Genomic DNA, 19585 nt, shown 5'->3' with positions numbered 1-19585 from the left:
ACAAAAATAAAATCCCTTAAATTATTTTTCTTACTTATTCCAATTTTTCCAGAAAACTACATCAAAATATTTTTATAACATCTATAAAGTAAAAGCGAGATGACACTCAATTAGAAAATTGATATTTTTGTCATCAGCATTGTAAATGAAGAACAAAATCATGTACGGCCAGCACATTTTGTCCAAAAGTTATCACTAAGCATCTCACAAGTCAATTGACTTGCTATTAGTTATTATAATTCAATATAAATAGCTATCTCCGGTTTCGTACTTAGTTAAGCTGAAAAATAACATTGCCATTCACAAGAAGACAACTTCTAGGCTGTTAAGATCATGCTCATCTGTCCACCTATTCTTGGTTTTATTAATGGCAAGAGGAGCTCTACATGACTTGTGAAATTTGACCACATGCGATTAAAACAATATGAAGAAAGTGCTAGGCAATTTCCTGCAACAAACATGACGCCTCACGCTACATTATTATTAATGAAGTAGAGCATGGACTCCACAAGTCACAGAATGCAACTTCCTCTACTTTTCTAACCACTGTTCTTTCCATGAATATCTCAACAATTGCATGTGAAGTATGTGAATAACTAATTGAGTTGTTGACAGACTCATCCACCAAGGTTTCATTTATTACGTTGCAATTCATTATGCAAAAATAAGACTACGAAAAAATAAATAGAGCCTGTGGAAAGAGATGCAATATGGAGACCAATATTTTCCACTCCAAGGGAGTTATCGAATAAAAAGCGCAGTGGTTAGTCTTCGTCCTCTTCCTTTGTTTCCCCTTTTTCGCTCCTATAATCAAGGAATTGAACTGCAGACATAAACACACACTCAAACATCCGCGTCCTCAACCACGGAGGGAGGATGCAGCCAAACCAACTAAATAAATACAGTAGACCATCTAGAAATGATCCCTACCTGATAACAAAATTTCTTCCATCTTTGTTGCCAATCGACAAATTGGAAAAAAGTGCTCAAAAGGAAATCTGAATCTAAGGAAGCCAGGTCAGCAAGTGTAGTGTAAAAATGTTCTTGCAGGTCTTTCTTCAAGTTTACCTGTTCAAGGAAGAAAAATGTTCTCAGTAAGTAAAATAATGTACTCAAGAAAGCTCCAAAAGGTTGGTAAAACACATAGGTCGGTGACATTTTAATGTTAAATGCAATCAATTAGAAGTTTACATGGTAGACTTCTCATTCTGATCGAGACAATGAGAGACACAATAAGACTTTGGATGCAACCTAACAAAAATTGAAGAGACATTTGTGCTGTTTGAATCCAAAAGTTCACCTTCAGCGGATATGGTTCCACAAGTGTTGTATATGCATTAAGTGACATTTGAAGTCTAGGCTCATCTTCACATGGATTCCAGAGGTGAGCCTAAAGTCAAACCTACAACATAATACACATCTGCAGTGGCTCCAACAGCCCTTAGCATTAAAAACTTGTCAGTCACGTAAAGAAGTGTCCTATGAAGATCACAACCAAATGTGGAACTGACAGCACCCCCCCAACCACCCACAAAAACAAAAACAAAAACAAAAAATAAAAAATAAAAAAATAAAAAAAATAGAAAAAGAAAGCAGGCCTTATTAGGAATCAAAACAAGACCCCCAACCCCATGGTATAACTTCATCGATTTGCCAAACTGGAACTCTGTGCTGTAAGGTAGCACACAGCAGTTTTAAGTTTATAAGGTTTCCAATAAAACCCAGGACCTTCTCCCACATAAGGGGAGCATTGTTGCCACTCTAACAAATCGTTGGTGGCAATGCCAAACCTTACTAACAACCAAGTAATCCAAAGACTCTACTGTTTAGATAGACTAAGCATGTCACCAGTATAGCTTTCTTCTCTAGTGAAATGCATTATTTGGGGTTGGCAAATAAAGGTTAAGATTGTAGAAATCTTTTTAAGTTGATACAAGATAACTAGATAGAGTGGGATGTTGAGCATAATTACAAGTTTGGAATAGTAGACTACAAAAATTTGACAAACCATAAACAAGTTAGCCATTATATTCAGCAAGATTTCCTTATCAAGCTCGTTACGCATAGCTGATGATATGTCTGCATATACCGGGTGCACCAAATATTCTGTAAATAGAGACCAGATGTGATAATGTGACAATGGAGGGTTTTGAATTTTTGACATCACCATCTCACATTACAATCTCCAATGCAAGACTAGACAACTTTCAGTAGGATAAGAAATAAAATTTTGGCTAAGTTTGAAAATTTTATGTTCATCAATTCATCAACTATATAACTACCTTCAGTTACTTTGGGGTAGTTAGTGATGAGTCCTACGGCAATCACAACTTGATTTTGTGGATGTACTTAGGTACTACACATGTAAATCAATGGCTTTAGCAAGAATTATCCCTAACAATTTTATTTAGCCAAACCTAGCATGTAACACGATCATGGGCGAGATCATTATACTAGCATACTCTTCACTTTCCTCTCAATCAAATTCTGGCACCAATTTGAATGCCTAGTCATTAATGAGACATTGAGACCTGCAAACTTGATTTTACAGATAGCAATATTACATTTAATAAGAGAGCATAAGACACTGGTGAAACTGTTCAAGTTGCAAGTATTACACAAATTTGTTAATTGTCTTATACAACTGATCAAAACTGATCAAATATTCTAAAGCATTTCCTCTGTGTATTCTAGATGAGTTTATTTTTCCCTTCTAACTCTAATACAGATATATATTTCTTTCCCAATGTCAAATTAAATTTCCGACCTATGTTTCAAGAGTCATCTTGTTAAATTTGGCAAAAAACAGAAACTAATTCTTCAAGTTCTGTGGTTGTGGGGGTTGCAAATTTCAAACGCTCTCATGGTAAGTATTTCTTTAACTATAAATTTCAAACGTTGATGTAATGTTGGTGAGACCTCACACTCATGCATCGGTATACTGGTGCAGTTTACTATATGACCAAGACAACAAAGCAATACAAAGAACTAAGAAAATGCAATTCTAGTAGTCCAGTCCTTTGAAAGGACTACTTTGTCCCAAGTGACACATGTTTATGTCAAAGAATCACAGAAATGAAGTACTCAGGAGTACCTGAGCATAAAGAATGCTCTAAACCTAATATAGCAAGAGAATACATGCTGATTTAATTTTGTGTGTCATGACATATTATCTGGTTCAGGTTATTCTTATCAAGACATGTGAAAACCTCATAAGTTTGGAAACAACATTCTTAGACACCGTAACATAGTTCATCAAAAAGTGAAGTCAAAGAATAAAATGTTTAACAAAGCTCACATTTCAGTTGCAATCCACAACTGGAAGCCCGAGCAATGCTTCCGAAAAGCTCAATTCCCACAAACAAATTCAGTATCTTATACTCAAACTCGAAAATACCAATTTTAACTGCTGCTTTTCAAATAATCCTCAATGTTCATGTCCTCGGAACCAAATAAATCCCTGCCGCTAACAGTAGTAACCTCATATTTACCCCAAAACTCATCCCAAGACTTGTCTACTCCCCAAACCCCAGCCCCATGGCTTTTCTTATTCCCAAAACTCACCCCAGAAATCAATCTGAAAACCTCCTTCCGATCCACTACTTTCAAATCCAAACCACTCACTTCAATCCTGGCATTCTTGAACACCGGTCCGCACTTGTCCTTCGCAAAGACACCGCACCTTTCTCTTGCAGCTGCAAAACAAGCTTCCATTTCAATCTCCTCGCACTTGGCTCTTTCACTAAAGTCCTGTTCGGACGATAGACCCAGAAGAACTTTCCACCAAGGGGTTTTGCATTTTGTGGAAGCAGAAATGGAGCACCCAATTCGCGCCCCGGATTCGCATTGCGAGGTGAGTTGAGCTTTACAATTCTCGTATGCGGCGGCCCAGGCACGTGGGTTTTTGAATGCGAGGAGGTACGTACCAGTAGAGGGATGGTCCCTTGGGCCGGCTTTGACGGGCCCACGTAAGAGGGGTAGTGAATGGGGGAAGGGGATTAGGGTTGCGGAGGCGGAGTAGTCGTCGGAGTTTGGAGACGTTGGTGGGGCGCTGCCCATTGGGCGGTACTTGTGCTGAGCTTTATCTCGTTAAGGCTACTGCAACAGTATTTACCGCGGATTCCCAGCTTCACAGATTAGAGGGGAGGATCCACGCGGCTTCCAGATGGCACTCAAAAGCGCTTTTCTCGTCTTTTGCCTAAAGGCGTCAGTTTGATCTCTAACCTCGTTCTATTAAATTATATATATTCGGATGAATATCTAAATTAGAAAAATAAACTTACCTAAATTATTTTAAATGATTCATATGGAATAAATTTGAAATCCATCAAAATATAATTCAAATACTCAAAATTAATTCCAACAAGTTGGTCGGATTTATTATATTAAATTTCAAATCAATGTATGCACACACACAATATTAATATATTATATATTACGATGATAAATAATTATGTAAAAAAAAAAAAAGTGATTAATGCAGCGAAGCCATCATCATCCTCACAAATTCTTCATAGCTCACAACCCCATCTCCGTCCACATCAGCTTCTCTAATCATCTGTTCCGCTTCTTCATCACTCACTCTTTCTCCTAAATTTATCATCACATTTTTCAACTGCATATCCACACCCAATTAAACTAATTTTAAATTACATAATGACGGATAAAATTAAAAATTTATATATATTTTTTATACTAATATCAGTATTTTTCGTTCAAATCATAACGAAAGGGGTTTAGCTGTAAACATTAAGTTTTTGGAGACGGTGTAAATGTAATATTGAATTTTGAATTCTCATATGATGATTAAGTATAATTATTAAAATAAATTATTAAAATCACACATAAGTATAATTATGATTAACAAAAAAATAAATTATTAAAATCACACATAAGTATATATATATATATATATATAGTCCAATTTAAATATTATTTTTCGAGTATATAGTTCTACACTCTTTGGAATATAGTAAATGGTAATTTACCTCAATGGCCGATATGAATCCATCTTGATCCCGATCAAATACTTTGAAAGCTTCTTTAAGTTCCTCCCCCACATTTTCCTACAAAACCCATATCAATTCTAACATTATCATTTTTTTAAAATTATTTCATTATTTTATATATTTAAGTATCAAATATTTAGTTAAATACATTGATAATATATAGATTAAAAAAATACATATATAAAAATAAAATTATTGCAAGAATAAATATTACACTCAAATCTACAAATGAGCAATTGTAAAATCTTGGTTTTACTATTCGAGCAATGTCTGAAATTATCAAATTTTTATCGAAATTTCAAAATTTAGAATTAACTATTCTTAAAAAAAAAAAAACATAAAAAATACCTTCATCTTTCTTGCCATTATACCCAAGAACTCTTCAAAATCTACTGTACCATCACCATCACCATCAACCTCACTCACCATTTCTTGGATTTCCTCCATCGTCGGATGCTCATTCAAAGACTGCATCACCGACGTCAATTCCTCCACAGTAATCACCCCTTCATGTACGGTGAGATGAGATGAGATTCGAACTCAAAACCTCTTATTTTAATAAATTTTTTTAATGTAATATCGAATGATTATCTAACATAAAAGTTTAAACGGTTAAAAAACTGACCGTCGGAGTCTTTGTCGATGAGGGAGAAGGCTTCCCGGAACTCAGCAATCTGCTCCTCCGTCAACGAATCCGCCATTTGCCGACGGCAATTTCCAGTTCAGTGCTAGTGAACAATGACCCGATTTAACGCAAAGTTTGGAGTTATAAGGGTACAACATTTCCAAATTTTCCTAAGTAAATTAAATTAATGTTCGTAAAAGTCAAATCAGGGGAAGGGGAAAAAAGAAAAAAAATCAGTCTACATTGAAGACCGAAAATTCTCAAAGATTTTGGGTCTAAAATCAACGGTTGAATTGAATTGAAAGAGGACAGGAGGATGAGAAAAAAATTAATTAACCTAATCAAAGGGGTGGGAAAATAATCTAATATCAAAGATCATATGTGGTATGACTTTTACGTTGTTGGGTTTTGATTTTGAGTGTTTGTGGGGATACTTAACTATGTTTGTTGTCTATTCCGAGTCGTTTTAGAGGGCAAATCTGTAATACAAACAAATGTATATATACGTCTGAATTAATGAATTTAACTAGTAATGAATATTTTTAATGTATTTTAGTAATTATAAATTTAAAAAATTTGAAATACTTAAACTCTAAATATAAATGATGTTTGGTTGAATATGGAAGAATTTCGAACATTAAGCACTTATCAAACGTATTTTGCTACTATGAAATTTATACAACCTTTTTATCATACGATATTTCTAATTTGATTATCGGATGGTCATAATTGGGACATTCTTGGCATGATTTTTACAATTTTTTGTATTGGATATCTTATATTAGGAGAAATTTAAGTAAAGTTATATTGTACATGAGCATATTCACGTAATTTAATGTAAATAAATCAAAAATTATCTCACACATCAAGATTAACAAACTTTGACTTAGTAATTGAAAGTTCCAAGCTCATAATATTGTGGCTTTTGCTAGGAAAAAAAAAAAAGAAACATAAAATGGCCCATCATTCATAACATTTGAGACGAACATTGCACCTAAGTGAAAAGGATATATTTTATGCTACTTAAAAAAAAAACAATATTACAAACATTAACATTAAACTCACGTGCATTAATTTAAAGGGATAATTACACTCCCCTCTCAGGAGCTTCGATATAATTATACGTAGATTTTCTGTAATTTGAAAGTTTACGTTCAATATATTTGAGGTTTACTTTCGTCTAACAAATAAGTTCCATTATTAGTTAAAATTCATCGAATTTGTTGATATTAACAAAAAAATTGAATGAGAACTAATATTTATGATTGACTAATTTTAAATTAATTTATTGTGGGCCAAATAATTTTTTCGAACTAAACTTCAATTATAACAGTAAAGATATACCTCATCATATGCATTAATGCGCGAAAATGTATGATGGTAATTTAATTGTAAAAAAAATTATTTGACCTCTTATAAGTCAATAATAAGTTAATTGAATAAATATATATATTTTTTTAAATTTTTTTGCTAACATCAACAAATTCAATGAATTTTGATGAATGGATGGGCTTATTTATTAGATGGACGCAAACCTCAGGGTGCTGATACAATTTTTCAAACCACAAAGGGTCTACATGTAATTACACTAAAATTTAGGAGAGAAAAATGTAATTATACCTATAAATAATTAAATAAATAAATCAATTGAAAATAAATATCAATTTTCATTTAATTTTTTAGTTAATGTCAACAAATTTAATGAATTTTGACTAATAATGGGACTTATTTATTAAATAAAAATAAATTTTAAAAGTGCTAAATATAATTTTTTAAATTATAAAAAATTTATGTGTAATTACATTAAATTTTAGGGAACGTGAGTGTACTTATCCCTTATTCATATGTACAGTTCTGGGAGCAAAAATGAGCCCATGAGCTTGGGCTTGAGATGTTGGCCCAAACTGTATTTAACCAAGGAAGAAGCGCTTTTTTTACCGTTAGTTTGAACCACAAGCAGCGTAGAAAAATTTAGTAAAATAGCATAAAAGAGGAAAAAGAATCATTGCCATACAAAAATCTTCATATCGTGCACTTTGATTTATTTCTCAAGGCCGCCGACGGCTTAATTGGCTCTCAAGAAGCACTCTCTCTCACTCAAGAGTTTTCTTGCTCGAGGTATATGACCGTGGGTTTGTTCAGTCACTAGGGTTTAGGGTTTTATGATTCTGACTAGTTTAGTTTTCTGTCTTTTGGTGGTAATATATATATATATATATATATATATATATATGTATTCTTTTTCATGTTTCATGCGTTGCATAGTTTGTTCGGTACTGATGTTGTCTGGGTTTTTATGTGCTTTTGTATTGTAGAATCGAGAATGTGGGTTTAAGGTTTTACGAAGGGATCTCTTTTCTTTTTCTCAAGATTTGAATTGATGTTAGAACCCGGTCAGGAATTATTAATATTTTTTTGTTGTGTTCCCTCCTTTTGAAATAGTAAAATATGACATTTGAATGTGGAGTTCAAATTCTATTGGAATTCAATGAATTATTGGGTTGTGAATTGGTTCAGTTTTTCTAATTTTATCTTTCTGAAGTCAGTGTCCCGGGGAAGATGGGACTCTGAGATGGAAAACTTCAGGGTTTTTGCCATCCTGCGATTTGTCATTTCATGTTATTGTAGCTGATAGAAGAAAGATTTCCTCCAATTCTAACTGAGTTTCCAAGCGAAGTGAAAACTTGTGACTAGCCATGAATGAAGGGTTTGGAACTTAGAGCTTGTAGGGTTTTAAATGTAGTTGTGTTCTGCTTTAAAGTCCTCTTTGACTTGGTGTTCAAGTTTTTCTATAACTTTAAGTTTCAACTGTGAATCAACAAAATATTTAATGTCATATGGCCATTATTTGCAATGGGGTCTATTAATCTATTAATCTTTTGACAGATTTGGTGTTTCAGTCACAGTGCATGCTTCACACTTTTTCAATAATTATCTTTGGTTTTCATGGTTGCTTTGGGATGTTTGTGTTCTGAATCAGGCTTTAGAATGTCAGAAGTTTCATTGGCTTGGGAGCCTATGACATTTTCATTCTTTATTCCTCAAACTTGGGAAAATTTTAGCAGCGTAAGCCATAAAGGGTGATAGACTTGGAGGATATCAATTTCTTGTGATCTAAAGTAGTAATGCTTTGCCTCTTGCTTTCTTTCTCTCTTTCTTTTTTTTTTTTTTTTTTTTTTGAAGAGAATGCTTTGCCTCTTGCTGACAGTCTTTCTTTTTAGTTGTTTTGGACAAACCAGATGGTCCTTCTTGTTGGCTGCAGTGCAGTTATTATTTTTGTTAAAGTCTGTATTTTTTAATCATTATTTTTTGCCATTTCTTCATTTCCATGTTAATTTGCATACTGTGGGAGCCAACTAACAGAACTCTGTCTCTGATATTACTTGATCTGGACTAGAACTTATGTCAAGCTTTTACATCTTGGTAGAATGATCCCTGACATGCATAGTTTCATGTTCATTTAATCCTATATGCAATCTTATAGTGTTGCAAAAGATTTTCCGGAGACCATCATTGATCATCCTTAGTTCTGATGTCTGTGCTATCTTAGCTTACCTCGCTGAATAATATGAAGTCGACGAAGAACCCATCAGTTTTCTTGGATGTTTCTATTGATAGTGATACCACTCAAAGAATTGTTATCGAGGTAATTGTCTTATGCAAAGCACCTTCAAACCGTTGAAATGTTTCAACACCACCCGGGTGTTTATAACTTACACGTTTCTGTATAATGCAGTTGTTTGCTGATGTTGTCCCTAAGACAGCTGAAAATTTCCGGGCACTCTGCACAGGTAGATTAAATTGCTGCTGAACTTTGCTTTGTTTGGAATATCAAATTCTTATTCTCATGACTGCATAATTTCAAGTTTCCCTGTAATTGTGGATGATTACTCTAAGTCTTAAGCTACCTATTTGGAATAAATTGCTGATAGTTTCAACTGTATCATGTGGTTGATTTACGCAGGTACTTGATTCTTCGTCCAGTCCTTTAGTTGTTAAATGCAGAAATAGGTTGGATTAATATGGATGAAATCATTCTGGGAATACATTTGTTACATTGTTAACTGTATCATGTTGTTAATGCGTACAATTAATTGATAAAGCTTTTTCGTTCTTCATCAAGTCCCTTTACTTTTCCACTATGTCCAGAATTAAGTTGGATTAAGACGGAAGAATTCATTTTCCTGTCACATTCTGAACTTCTAAATTTAACACAGTTGCAGATAGCTGAAGCACAGTTCATATTTCTCTCGCTAGGATTGATTTTGCAAGAAGCCTGAGTTATTGAATGGTGGAATTACCAATATATTTACTTTTGTTTTCTGCAATTTTGCAGATGGCCTTACTTGTTTCTTATAGTGAATGTGTTATGCATTGATCATCTTCGTATTTTAACTTAGCTGAAGAGACTCAATATTATTGAATGATTGTAACATATATGCATGAATGATGATTATTTAAATAAAATTAAAGGAAAGGGGGCCGGGAGGCTGGAAACACAAAGATTGTGTGTGTGATTGTTTGTAAATGCATATGCTTTTACTATGACCCACTGCATTTTGTGTTCTAGTATCCTGAAACATCAGTGGGTGATGCTTCCTTTTCTGTTAAATTTTCATATTTAGGTACAATGTTAACTCTTGCTAGTTCGGAATTTTTTTCTCATTCTAGTGTATCCTTTTTGGATCGTTTAATTTATCTCTTTCACAGTTTGATATTTGTGCTTTTTTATATATTATGTATACATATTCCATGTGTTTTTTTGGGTTGATAATGCATAAGAGTATTGTTCAGATAATTTGTGAAAGATCTAATTCTTGTGAACACGGAAGTGTGTTCTTGCTCTTATCTCTACCGTCAGTTTGTTTCTCTTACTCTGTTGTAATTTATATGAATGAAATGTCTCGGAGTCCGGTTGAAAAATTCTCTGGTGGACAGTTATTTCAGGAGTCTATCTGAATAAGTCTTTGGTTTGACTGTCTCTTCAGTGGTATTCCATTTCTTCTTGCAGGTGAGAAAGGTGTTGGATCCTTGACAGGCAAACCTCTGCACTACAAGGGCTCCACGTTTCATCGCATAATAAAAGGATTTATGGCTCAAGTATGCTTCTTATGTGCTTAAAAAATAATCTTTGCAAAGACGAAAATCTTGAGTTGCTGCTTAATTTTCATGCAAGTGTTGTTCGTTTCTTATATCATGTTAATAGCTAACTCTATTTGTTGAAAGAGGACTAGGATAGTCCATCTTCCTGTCTCTCTCTTCCTCTTGCTGACCCTGACTCTTTATGGTAGACCTCAATAGGCTCATATGTTGGTGTCATGCTTTAGGCATATTGTTTGATGTTTGACTAATGTGTGGCTGGTTTAAGTTCTCCCATTTTTTATTGTATCATTTCTACTGAGGCAAACTTTTACAATTGTGGACAGCAGCTGCTTGGTTGTTGTTATCCAAGCTTGCCCAACCTTTGAATAGCATGTAGAAAGATGGAATTTGTACTACATCACTATGGCTTTGAATTATGCAATTTTCTTTTGACAAACTAGATCAAAAGAAAATTCATGGCACATGTCTTGTCATTGTTACTCCTAGAAGTATCTAACTGGAGTATTTGGATGGGGGTTCTTTATCTTTTTATTGCCATTCTTCAATTTCATCATGCATACAGAAGAGAATTTTGGAAAGCTAATCTAATTTATGGTCTGTTTTCATCTGTAGGGTGGTGACTTTTCAAAAGGAAATGGTATGCTTTTCTTCTTCCAGATCTCGTACTTTCAAATGGCAGATGCTCGATGTAACTTCCATCTTCATGCTCAGACTCGTAAGACACAACCTTTTAATCGTTTGCAGGCACTGGTGGTGAAAGTATTTATGGAGGGAAATTTGCTGGTATGTTTTTCTGTGTGATTGAGCCCTCCTGACCTGATAGTAGTTTATTTTATCAATTAAATACACATTCACATTCTTTCTTTACAGATGAAAACTTCAAGTTGGATCATAGTGGGCCTGGTTTTCTCTCTATGGCCAATGGTGGACCAAACACCAATGGATCTCAGTTCTTTATAACTTTTAAACGGCAACCTCATCTTGATGGGTATTCAATTTTACTCAGAGTTTGTTAGATGTTATTTATTTGATTTCATATGTTTATTTTATTTTTAACTCCACATTTGTTGTGATTGTGAAAAAGGTCTTATGTTGTTATTATTATTGTTATTAATTTTCTTTTGGTGGCAGAAAACATGTTGTTTTTGGGAAGGTTGTGAAGGGAATGGACGTTGTAAAGAAAATGGAGCAGTTAGGAACAGCTGATGGGAGACCAGCTGGAGTTGTAAAAATTGTAGATTGTGGTGAGATGTCCAAGGCGAAATTACAAAATTCAGTTGAAGCTCAGAAAGGTTGCAATTATGAGATGGAAAAAGTTGTTTCTGTATCTTTAGCCAATTTTGTTTTGACATTTCTGCTTATGCACTGTTTCAGATAAGAAGAAAAAAGCAGCAAAAAGCAATCCATCTAATGATGGTTCCGATGGTCAGGCCAAAGGCAAGCAGAAAGCATCTGTGAAGGATAAGAGGAGAAAGAGGAGCTACTCTTCATCTGATTCTTACAGCTCTGAGTCTGATTCGGACTCATATTCATCAGAGACTGATTCATATTCAGACTCTGATTCAGATTCTTCCTCAGAATCTTATTCTTCAACTTCATCTAGTGATGGTAGACGAAGGAAGAAAAGGAAATTGACGAAGAAGGGAAGGCATCAATATGGGAGAAAAAAGAGGGGTGGTCAAAGGGAGAAGCGGAGAGCTCAGCGTGATAGAAGATCAAGGCGAAAGTCTAAGAGGTCTTTCTCTATACTGTCAATATCAATTTTTTGTCTCATCTGCATATAGTGCTTTCACCAGCTTGATGTGCACATCCCACTAATGTATTTCATTGTCTCTTGGAATATAAAATTCTTATTTTAGCCTCTAGATGTTTGGCAAAATACATGTGATTGGTAAAAAGATCTTAAAAATTTTGATACAAGAGTGTTACCTGTCCTTATGATTCTGGAACCAACATTTTGGTTTGTCTTGAAGCTACCTGAACTGTCTTTGAACAACTTATTGTAAATTACATCCTCATTTGCTATATTTTTGTTTTGAAATTTGATTTTTAGGAACTCAGGAAGTTCTTCTGATAGTGATAGTAGTGGGAGCAGTAGTAGCGGAAGCAGCAGTTCTGATGATGAAAATGTGCGAAGGAGCAAATCTTCGCGGAAAACCAATCCATCAAGTAAAGAAGATAAGAAGCCAGCACAAAGTCTTGGTATTTTATCCTTTGATGCTCTACTTGTAGATATGCATTTCATTGTTTCTTCTCAACGACTAGGATGATAATCAGGAGTGATGTATTTTTTATTTTAATTAAGCTTTACTGTATCTGACGTGTTATTTATTGTGATGGGAAATCTAAAGGGAAGGAGAAGAAGTCATTAGTTCCTCTCTCCGAATTTACGGAGCAGCAGAAGCGAGATGATAGAAAACACAGTGGGGATGACTCATCGCGTGAAGAGGGTGAATTTTCTCAAAAGAATGATGGCCATATAAATAATGGCCAGGGACGTATCACTAGTAATCAAGCTGCCGCTCTACTGAATCAGTCTGATAATTCAAGCAGATCAAGGTTTGTCCACTGGTTGTCTTTATTTTTGCACTACCTGCCTCAGATATTTGTTTCTACACCACTTTATTTTTATTTGTCTTTCCAACATCTGCATTCAAAGTATGACTTGATCTAATTGTTAATTTTTATTGTTTGAAATTATATAACTAGTGATCACCCATGGTGCTTAGACAAGTTATTGATTTTTTTGCTAGCAGGAGTCTGACACCAAGTTCTGGTGGGAGGCCAAGAACTAGTCCTCGGAGCAGTCCAAGTAGAAGTCCCAGAGTTCAAGAGAGTGGTAAAATTCCTAAAGCATCTGGTGAGCAAGTTGAGAAAAAGCCTTCAAGGAGTCCTGTCAGAAGTCCCCCAAGTAAGGACCCTCTGCCTTCTAGTCATGGTCGGGATTTGTCTCGAAGCCGCTCTCCAGGTGGTACTCAGAAGCGCATTAGAAAAGGTCGGGGTTTCACTGAACGATATGCATTTGTTAGAAAATATCGCACACCATCTCCAGAACGTTCACCTGATAGATCTTATCGTTACGGTGGAAGAAACATTCAGAGGAACCAAGACAGGTAGTGTCTGATGCCTGCTTCTAAGTCTGATTTGCTCTTTGTTATTTATTAAGCATGTTCCTCTTGCTTTTAGCAGCTCCTTTTGGTATGTCGCTAAAACTGGTCACTGTCAGAAGACCTGAATGATGCCTAGATACATGAGAAATGTTGGTTCCTAAATTATGAGAAACATGCGCGGACTCTGTAATCCAATTTTTCCCCCATTGCATGTAGTCATTGTGAAGTTAGCAATAATTGAATTCTGTAAGCTTGTGTTTCTGCTTCCAAAAATTGAATATGTTGATGCCTTGTCCATGTAATTCAGGATTGCCAAATCACGTCTATAAGTTTGTAAAGAGATTGTGTTCCAACTCATTGTACCCCTTCAGAACCTCATTCTCAAAATTACCAGCAATGTATGTTGTTTTTGCATTCCAAGCAGAGGATTGTTGCAGGAGTTTGGACTTTTAAGTTACTTCACGTAATGCCCCCTATTTTCCACCTTGAGTTGACTGTGATCTGATGATATGATCTAGGATTTCTATCCACTCCACCCCCAATTTTCACCACAAGCGAATGCTTGAAATCTATGTGGGAAGTGTTGAGTTTTCACGAAACGGGAGAGCGCAGACAAGTTGTGACGTCTATAAGCGCCTTTGTGTATTCATTGATATTAATGTTCACATAAGATGTCAACTTTGCTAATTATGAATTTTCTAGGTATTCAAGCTACAGAAGCAAATTCGAACGCTCACCACAAAGACGCTACTGGAGTCCTCCAAGAAGAGGAAGGAGCCCACCCAGGTCTATGCCTCTGCTTTTCTCTTTCATAACCTCCTTCAATGATATTGCCCAGCATATTCTTGTGTGTCTTAATTATGCTCTATGAAACTCCCGGAATCCTTGTTACCTAACCTCTATGGATCGTTGAGATGTGCTTCTTACTGGTCTTGTCATAAATGAGATGTTAATTTGTAGCACGCTTGTGATAGATATGAACGCAAGAGGAGTCGGAGCAGGTCAGTTTCTCGAAGCCCTGGATCCTACCGTGGTCGGGGTAGGCGCTATAGCAGAAGCCCTGTGCGCAGTCCTAGTCCCACGGATAGGCGCCCAGTGCTCAGCGACAGATTGAAATCTCGTCTTGGCCCACAGAAGGATGATGAGCCAGCTCGAGGACGGTCTATTTCACGCTCCAGGAGCCACAGTTCATCTCAATCTAGATCGGCTGACGCTGCTTCCAGAAAGCAAGCAAGAAAACGTTCATCACCTCCCAGAAGTTCCCCATCCAGTCCCCCTTCCAGTGGCCAACGGGGCTTAGTATCATATGAAGACGTGAGTCCAGATAATGGTTTAAATTAGCCACTTATCATTGTTGTTTGTAGGTGTGAAGCACGAAATCTTGAGTTGGATCTTTGGTTTCTGTTGTAATACTAGTGAGATATTTCTGTTTTGTGCTTCCCAAACTTAGCATTCAATTCTCGGATGTTCCTTGGTACTGGACGAGACTGTGCATCCAACTTCAGTTATCCATCTCTAGTTTTCCAAATTCTCCTGTCAAACCATCATCTGTGACACCAGAATATTCAGGATATGTTATTTTTACTGATTTTCACTCTGGGTGAAGAATGACGAAGCTCGCAAAACAGACAAGGAAAGATATGGTGGCTGTAGAAACAAACCCACTGTACTGAATTTTTGGAATAAGTGTTATGGTTATTTCTTGTCAACGAAAGAAATATTCCAAATGTTTTTGAGCTCTACTGCACCATAATTCGTAAAGTTATTAGCCACGATTCTCTCCCACAAGCCATAGTGGGCTTAGGAGGAATCATGGTACCCAAATAAAAAACCCTCATGAGAATGGTAAGCAATGTGAATCTTTGGAATAGTGCAGATGGCGACCAGTATACTTTCTTTTTTACAGGACAAAGCACCGAAAAAGATTGATCATATTCCAGGTGAAAACTGGTCTAGCCATGTTTGAACTTTGAACAACCAAGTACAGAGCTTGATTCTTGGCTGGAAAACTACAAGGACGCTTGCCTATTGATCCACACACTAAATTGAGACAACTACTGGAAAATGTCACTCCGACCGAAGAGAAGACAGTAAACAGCTCCGATAGGGAGAAGATCCATGATGCATCACCCTATATAGGTTGACCTTTTGGAACAATTTGATCTTTGATCCACATGTAAATTGGAACCAACACGTAGTAAGTTGCTGCCATGGCACCAAGAAGGAAGCGAGCAAGAAACACAAATCGGTTTACAGGTTTCGATACATCCTCTGCCTTAGGACCAAGCTGCCAAAAAAAAAATGTCAGAAGAATGTTACTTTTTTTTTTTTTTGATAATTCATGTTACTTCAATTATTCGACGACAAAATATAACTCTAGCATACAAATGAGAGAGAAATATTCGTCATAATAACTAGAGTTGTAAGTACCACATGGTCATTAATTATCATGAATATATGTTTACTAAGAGCTTCGTTCTTTGTAACACCCCCAATCCCTTCAACATAAACTCCCACAGTAACTAACATTATCCTAGATTACACTCGTAGACAAATCCATGGAAAACCGTTAGATATATGCTTACAGTTCCAAGGAGACCACAACAGGAAGAACTCAATAATTTTATCAAAAAGAAACCAAAAACGCTGCTTGTTTATTATTTCCAGGAAAATCTTAATGCATATATTGGAGATTTTGCTCACAAAACAATGATCAAGAATTCAGATTCAAAAATTTTAGGTGGACAAGCAGGTGACAAAAAAGTTGATTTTAAGCAAGTTTATCAAAGGTTGCATGAAGGTACAAAGTAAAATGATGAATTTACTTGATACTTAGAAGAACAATCAGAAAATTACCTGCAAAGGTGAGTCCCCAGATGCAGGTTTTACACCAGTGACAGAGCATCCCATGATCAGCCCATGTCTGCGAACCCCACGATACCATTTTGGACCAATCCTTTTAAGTTGGACATCCTTGAATCCTGCCTTTGTAAACCACTCAATGTACTCTTCCTCCTTTGGGAAGAGCATCCACACATCTGCAAAGAAACGAGATAACCAAAATGTTGGATACACAGGACCAATTAGACAGGCCTTTCCCCCAAGTCTCAGAACCCTGTAAGCTTCCCTGATTCCACGTTGCGGGTCTGGCCAGTACTCAATACTGAGAAGATACACAAAGTCATGAAAACTTCCACAAGATTTACCAAAAAGTAACTGTCCATGACATGTTAGCAGCTTATTGTGCATGAGTTTTGAAAATACTTGCACCTACCAATTCCCTGACAGGTTCTAAAAACAGTAAAATGTCTGAAACTAATCAACAGAAGTATTTATAGAACAATACAGGCAATTCACAATGTTGAGTTCAACTTGGAGTCGTTCCCACTTTCGCTTCAAGTATCACTTTCAATATGCAAAAAGTTACCCAAAAAAAAAAACAAGAGAAAAGGAAACAAGGTGCAAAGTCATAACTATATACTGCTGAAGTGGACTTGATAAACTATTTCACAGTTAAAAGGAGAATAATAAAGCTTAAACTCTCCAGCAAAGGCACACTGACTCAGTAAGATAATGAGCCCAACAGCTAAGCAATAGAACTGGACAAACATTGTGTGGTACAGATATCAGAAACAAAACCTCATTCAACTACAAAGCAAGCAATAAGAAAACATGATTCAGGCAAACCATCAAACACCATGCTTCAATCCCACTTCACACTTTTGAGGCAATCAAAGAAACCTAGAAACAAGGTTAGAAATGCAACAATGAGCACATAACATTCAAGAATATACCTCCCAGCTGAAACATATCTATCAGCATAATCAGTGGGGAACGGGAGGTCCTCAGCATCCCCCTCAATTATCTTGCATTCCTTCAAGGGCTCCTTCTTCTTAGCCTTGGCAAGCTGATGTGGGGACTGATCAAGAATGGTTACATTCTTGGCATCCACATGCTTAACTATCCCCAAAGTGGTGAACCCTGTGCCTCCACCAACATCCACAACAGTCAATTTCCTATTATTCAAATCAGCTGGCTCCAACGCCTCGTCCCTCATATCCTCAGTCCAATGCCCAGGGTTTATCACATGATCATAAACAATTGAAAGGAACCGATAAAACCAAAACGCCTCTTTCTTGTGCTGTATGAATCTTGGCTGTGAAGCTGGTCTAGAAGCTGAAAGACTGCAATTTGTAATGAGGGTTTTGTTCTTTCCAGGCCTAGCAGAAATCCTGCCACATGAAACTGAAGTTAACTTGGGGAAATGCTTGCCATGAAAATCTGAACCAAGAAAACCTAACCCTTTTGGGGTTGGGGCAATCCCTCTAAAGAGAGTGATGTTTTCAGCTCCATTCAGCATTGCCGAAGCCATTAAACAGCCGAATTGCAGGAACCCGCAAGCCAAAAGACTGAGCTTTGGGGTAATTTCCTTGAATTTGAAGCGCCCACGAAGAAAACAGAGGTGGAAACTCTCTAGTCCTAATCTTGCTATCAAACTGTATCGAAGTACTGGAGGAGGTTTGTGGACCTAGACGAGCAGTCAAGAACCACAGGTCCGTGACGCTGGAAGTACTTCAGCCACATAATTAATTGACAAAAATCGAAATTAAAATTATATATAATTTATTTTCAAATTAAATATATTTCACATTACTGAACTACGTATAATCTTAGAAGTGCCAAAGTACTCGAGCTCGCAAGCTGGCTCTATTTGGAGCCCAACTCGAGCCTCTAATGAGCTTGAAGTTCGAACTCAAACTTTTATTGATAAACTCACGAGCTTTTTAACTTTTTCTTTTTATTGAGAATCCCATGACCCTTTGGTAGATCCAAACTCAAAAATGTTCCTAGGCTTCTTATTTGGATGGCTCAAGCCCACTAAACTCCCTTAGCCCATTTGTTGCACCCAGCCTATCGACTCCACCCACTTAACTGATCCGATAGGTTTTATACTTATGCATAATAACCCTAAACGTAATTCATTATGCCCCTCATTTCTTTCACAACCTTTTCTCTGGCTTCTTCTCCCTTGCTTCTCCTCTCATTAATTCTCATGGCCTTGGAAATCCTTCTCCACCGCCTCTCTTTTCCTCCGTCTTCAATGTTGTACCTTTATAAAAGCCTTCCATGGCTTCTGGTTTTTCAAGTAACAGATTAAGAAATCATTTCTCCTCATTTTTTTGATACGTTCTTCGTGAACCTTTCTTTATGTAAGAAACCTTTGTGGTTCAAGTGAGTCTGTGTGGCCTAGGTATCTTATTGTTATTTGGATTTTGAGCAACTGTGAGAGGTTGCCGGTCTTTGTGGCCATGGGCTTTTCCACTATGGATCTATAATATTGTTGTTAGATCTGTAAATATATTCTATATATTATTTAAGATTTGTTTATATTTTATTGTATATTGGTTTGTAATGTTAAGGTTTTTCGTAACCCATTTTTTCTTGTATAGTTGAGCTAGGAATCTATTTCTTTGGGCTCACTACTGAAGGGTTTATACCCAATATTTTTCTTTATATATATTTTTTTTATAAATTTAAGTCCATATTCAATATTATATCTATTTTATATTAAAAAATTAATCATTTATTATAATTATTAAACAATATCATATATTTTAAATTTAGCTAATGATAAAAAGATAATATTTGTATTTATATATTTAATTTTTATATAAAACAAACTCAATCAACAAGTTCGTAAGTTCATTATTATTACTATATCTCTTATTTTATATTAA

At 35.9% G+C, this 19585-nt stretch overlaps 4 protein-coding genes across 8 annotated transcripts; 1 reads left to right on the top strand and 3 right to left on the bottom strand.

Annotated features, from left to right (window-relative positions):
* Positions 1 to 387: 387 nt before the first annotated feature.
* LOC105163316 (uncharacterized) lies at positions 388 to 6045 on the bottom strand. 4 transcript variants are annotated; one of them, XM_020694732.2, is made up of 5 exons: positions 5635 to 6038; positions 5358 to 5515; positions 4989 to 5066; positions 931 to 1068; positions 388 to 823 (listed from the first exon to the last, which is right to left on the bottom strand). In XM_020694732.2, exons 1-5 carry the CDS (start codon positions 5708 to 5710, stop codon positions 671 to 673), a joined length of 603 nt encoding a protein of 200 aa, XP_020550391.1. In that variant the 5' UTR covers positions 5711 to 6038; the 3' UTR covers positions 388 to 670. The 4 variants fall into 4 exon arrangements, with proteins under 4 accessions (XP_020550391.1, XP_020550392.1, XP_020550393.1 ...); XM_020694733.2 differs by having other exon boundaries at positions 388 to 804; positions 5635 to 6037; XM_020694734.2 differs by lacking the exons at positions 388 to 823; positions 931 to 1068 and adding an exon at positions 4345 to 4590 and having other exon boundaries at positions 5635 to 6045.
* LOC105163317 (uncharacterized) lies at positions 931 to 4108 on the bottom strand. Its single transcript, XM_011081624.3, has 2 exons — positions 3299 to 4108; positions 931 to 1068 (listed from the first exon to the last, which is right to left on the bottom strand). The coding sequence occupies exon 1, from the start codon at positions 4057 to 4059 to the stop codon at positions 3403 to 3405; it is 657 nt and encodes a 218-aa protein (XP_011079926.1). The 5' UTR covers positions 4060 to 4108; the 3' UTR covers positions 931 to 1068; positions 3299 to 3402.
* A 1541-nt stretch (positions 6046 to 7586) lies between the features above and the next one.
* Positions 7587 to 15441, top strand: LOC105163319 (Cyclophilin-like peptidyl-prolyl cis-trans isomerase family protein). Its single transcript, XM_011081625.3, has 14 exons — positions 7587 to 7752; positions 9185 to 9280; positions 9371 to 9425; positions 10646 to 10734; positions 11350 to 11374; positions 11482 to 11520; positions 11608 to 11725; positions 11869 to 12029; positions 12112 to 12472; positions 12791 to 12939; positions 13089 to 13296; positions 13494 to 13850; positions 14550 to 14633; positions 14822 to 15441. The coding sequence occupies exons 2-14, from the start codon at positions 9203 to 9205 to the stop codon at positions 15186 to 15188; spliced, it is 2091 nt and encodes a 696-aa protein (XP_011079927.1). The 5' UTR covers positions 7587 to 7752; positions 9185 to 9202; the 3' UTR covers positions 15189 to 15441.
* Positions 15442 to 15690: 249 nt separating this feature from the next.
* On the bottom strand, positions 15691 to 18393 carry APG1 (S-adenosyl-L-methionine-dependent methyltransferases superfamily protein). Of its 2 annotated transcripts, XM_011081627.3 has the most exons (4): positions 18149 to 18393; positions 17642 to 18079; positions 16704 to 17010; positions 15691 to 16134 (listed from the first exon to the last, which is right to left on the bottom strand). In XM_011081627.3, exons 1-4 carry the CDS (start codon positions 18217 to 18219, stop codon positions 15979 to 15981), a joined length of 972 nt encoding a protein of 323 aa, XP_011079929.1. In that variant the 5' UTR covers positions 18220 to 18393; the 3' UTR covers positions 15691 to 15978. The 2 variants fall into 2 exon arrangements, with proteins under 2 accessions (XP_011079929.1, XP_011079928.1); XM_011081626.3 differs by having other exon boundaries at positions 17642 to 18393.
* Between the last annotated feature and the right edge of the window lie 1192 nt (positions 18394 to 19585).

The sequence above is a fragment of the Sesamum indicum genome, linkage group LG6 (genome assembly GCF_026168435.1).
Source record: "Sesamum indicum cultivar Baizhima isolate 11 linkage group LG6, ASM2616843v1, whole genome shotgun sequence".
Lineage (NCBI taxonomy): Eukaryota > Viridiplantae > Streptophyta > Magnoliopsida > Lamiales > Pedaliaceae > Sesamum > Sesamum indicum.
This window is presented reverse-complemented; position numbering and strand designations above follow the sequence as displayed.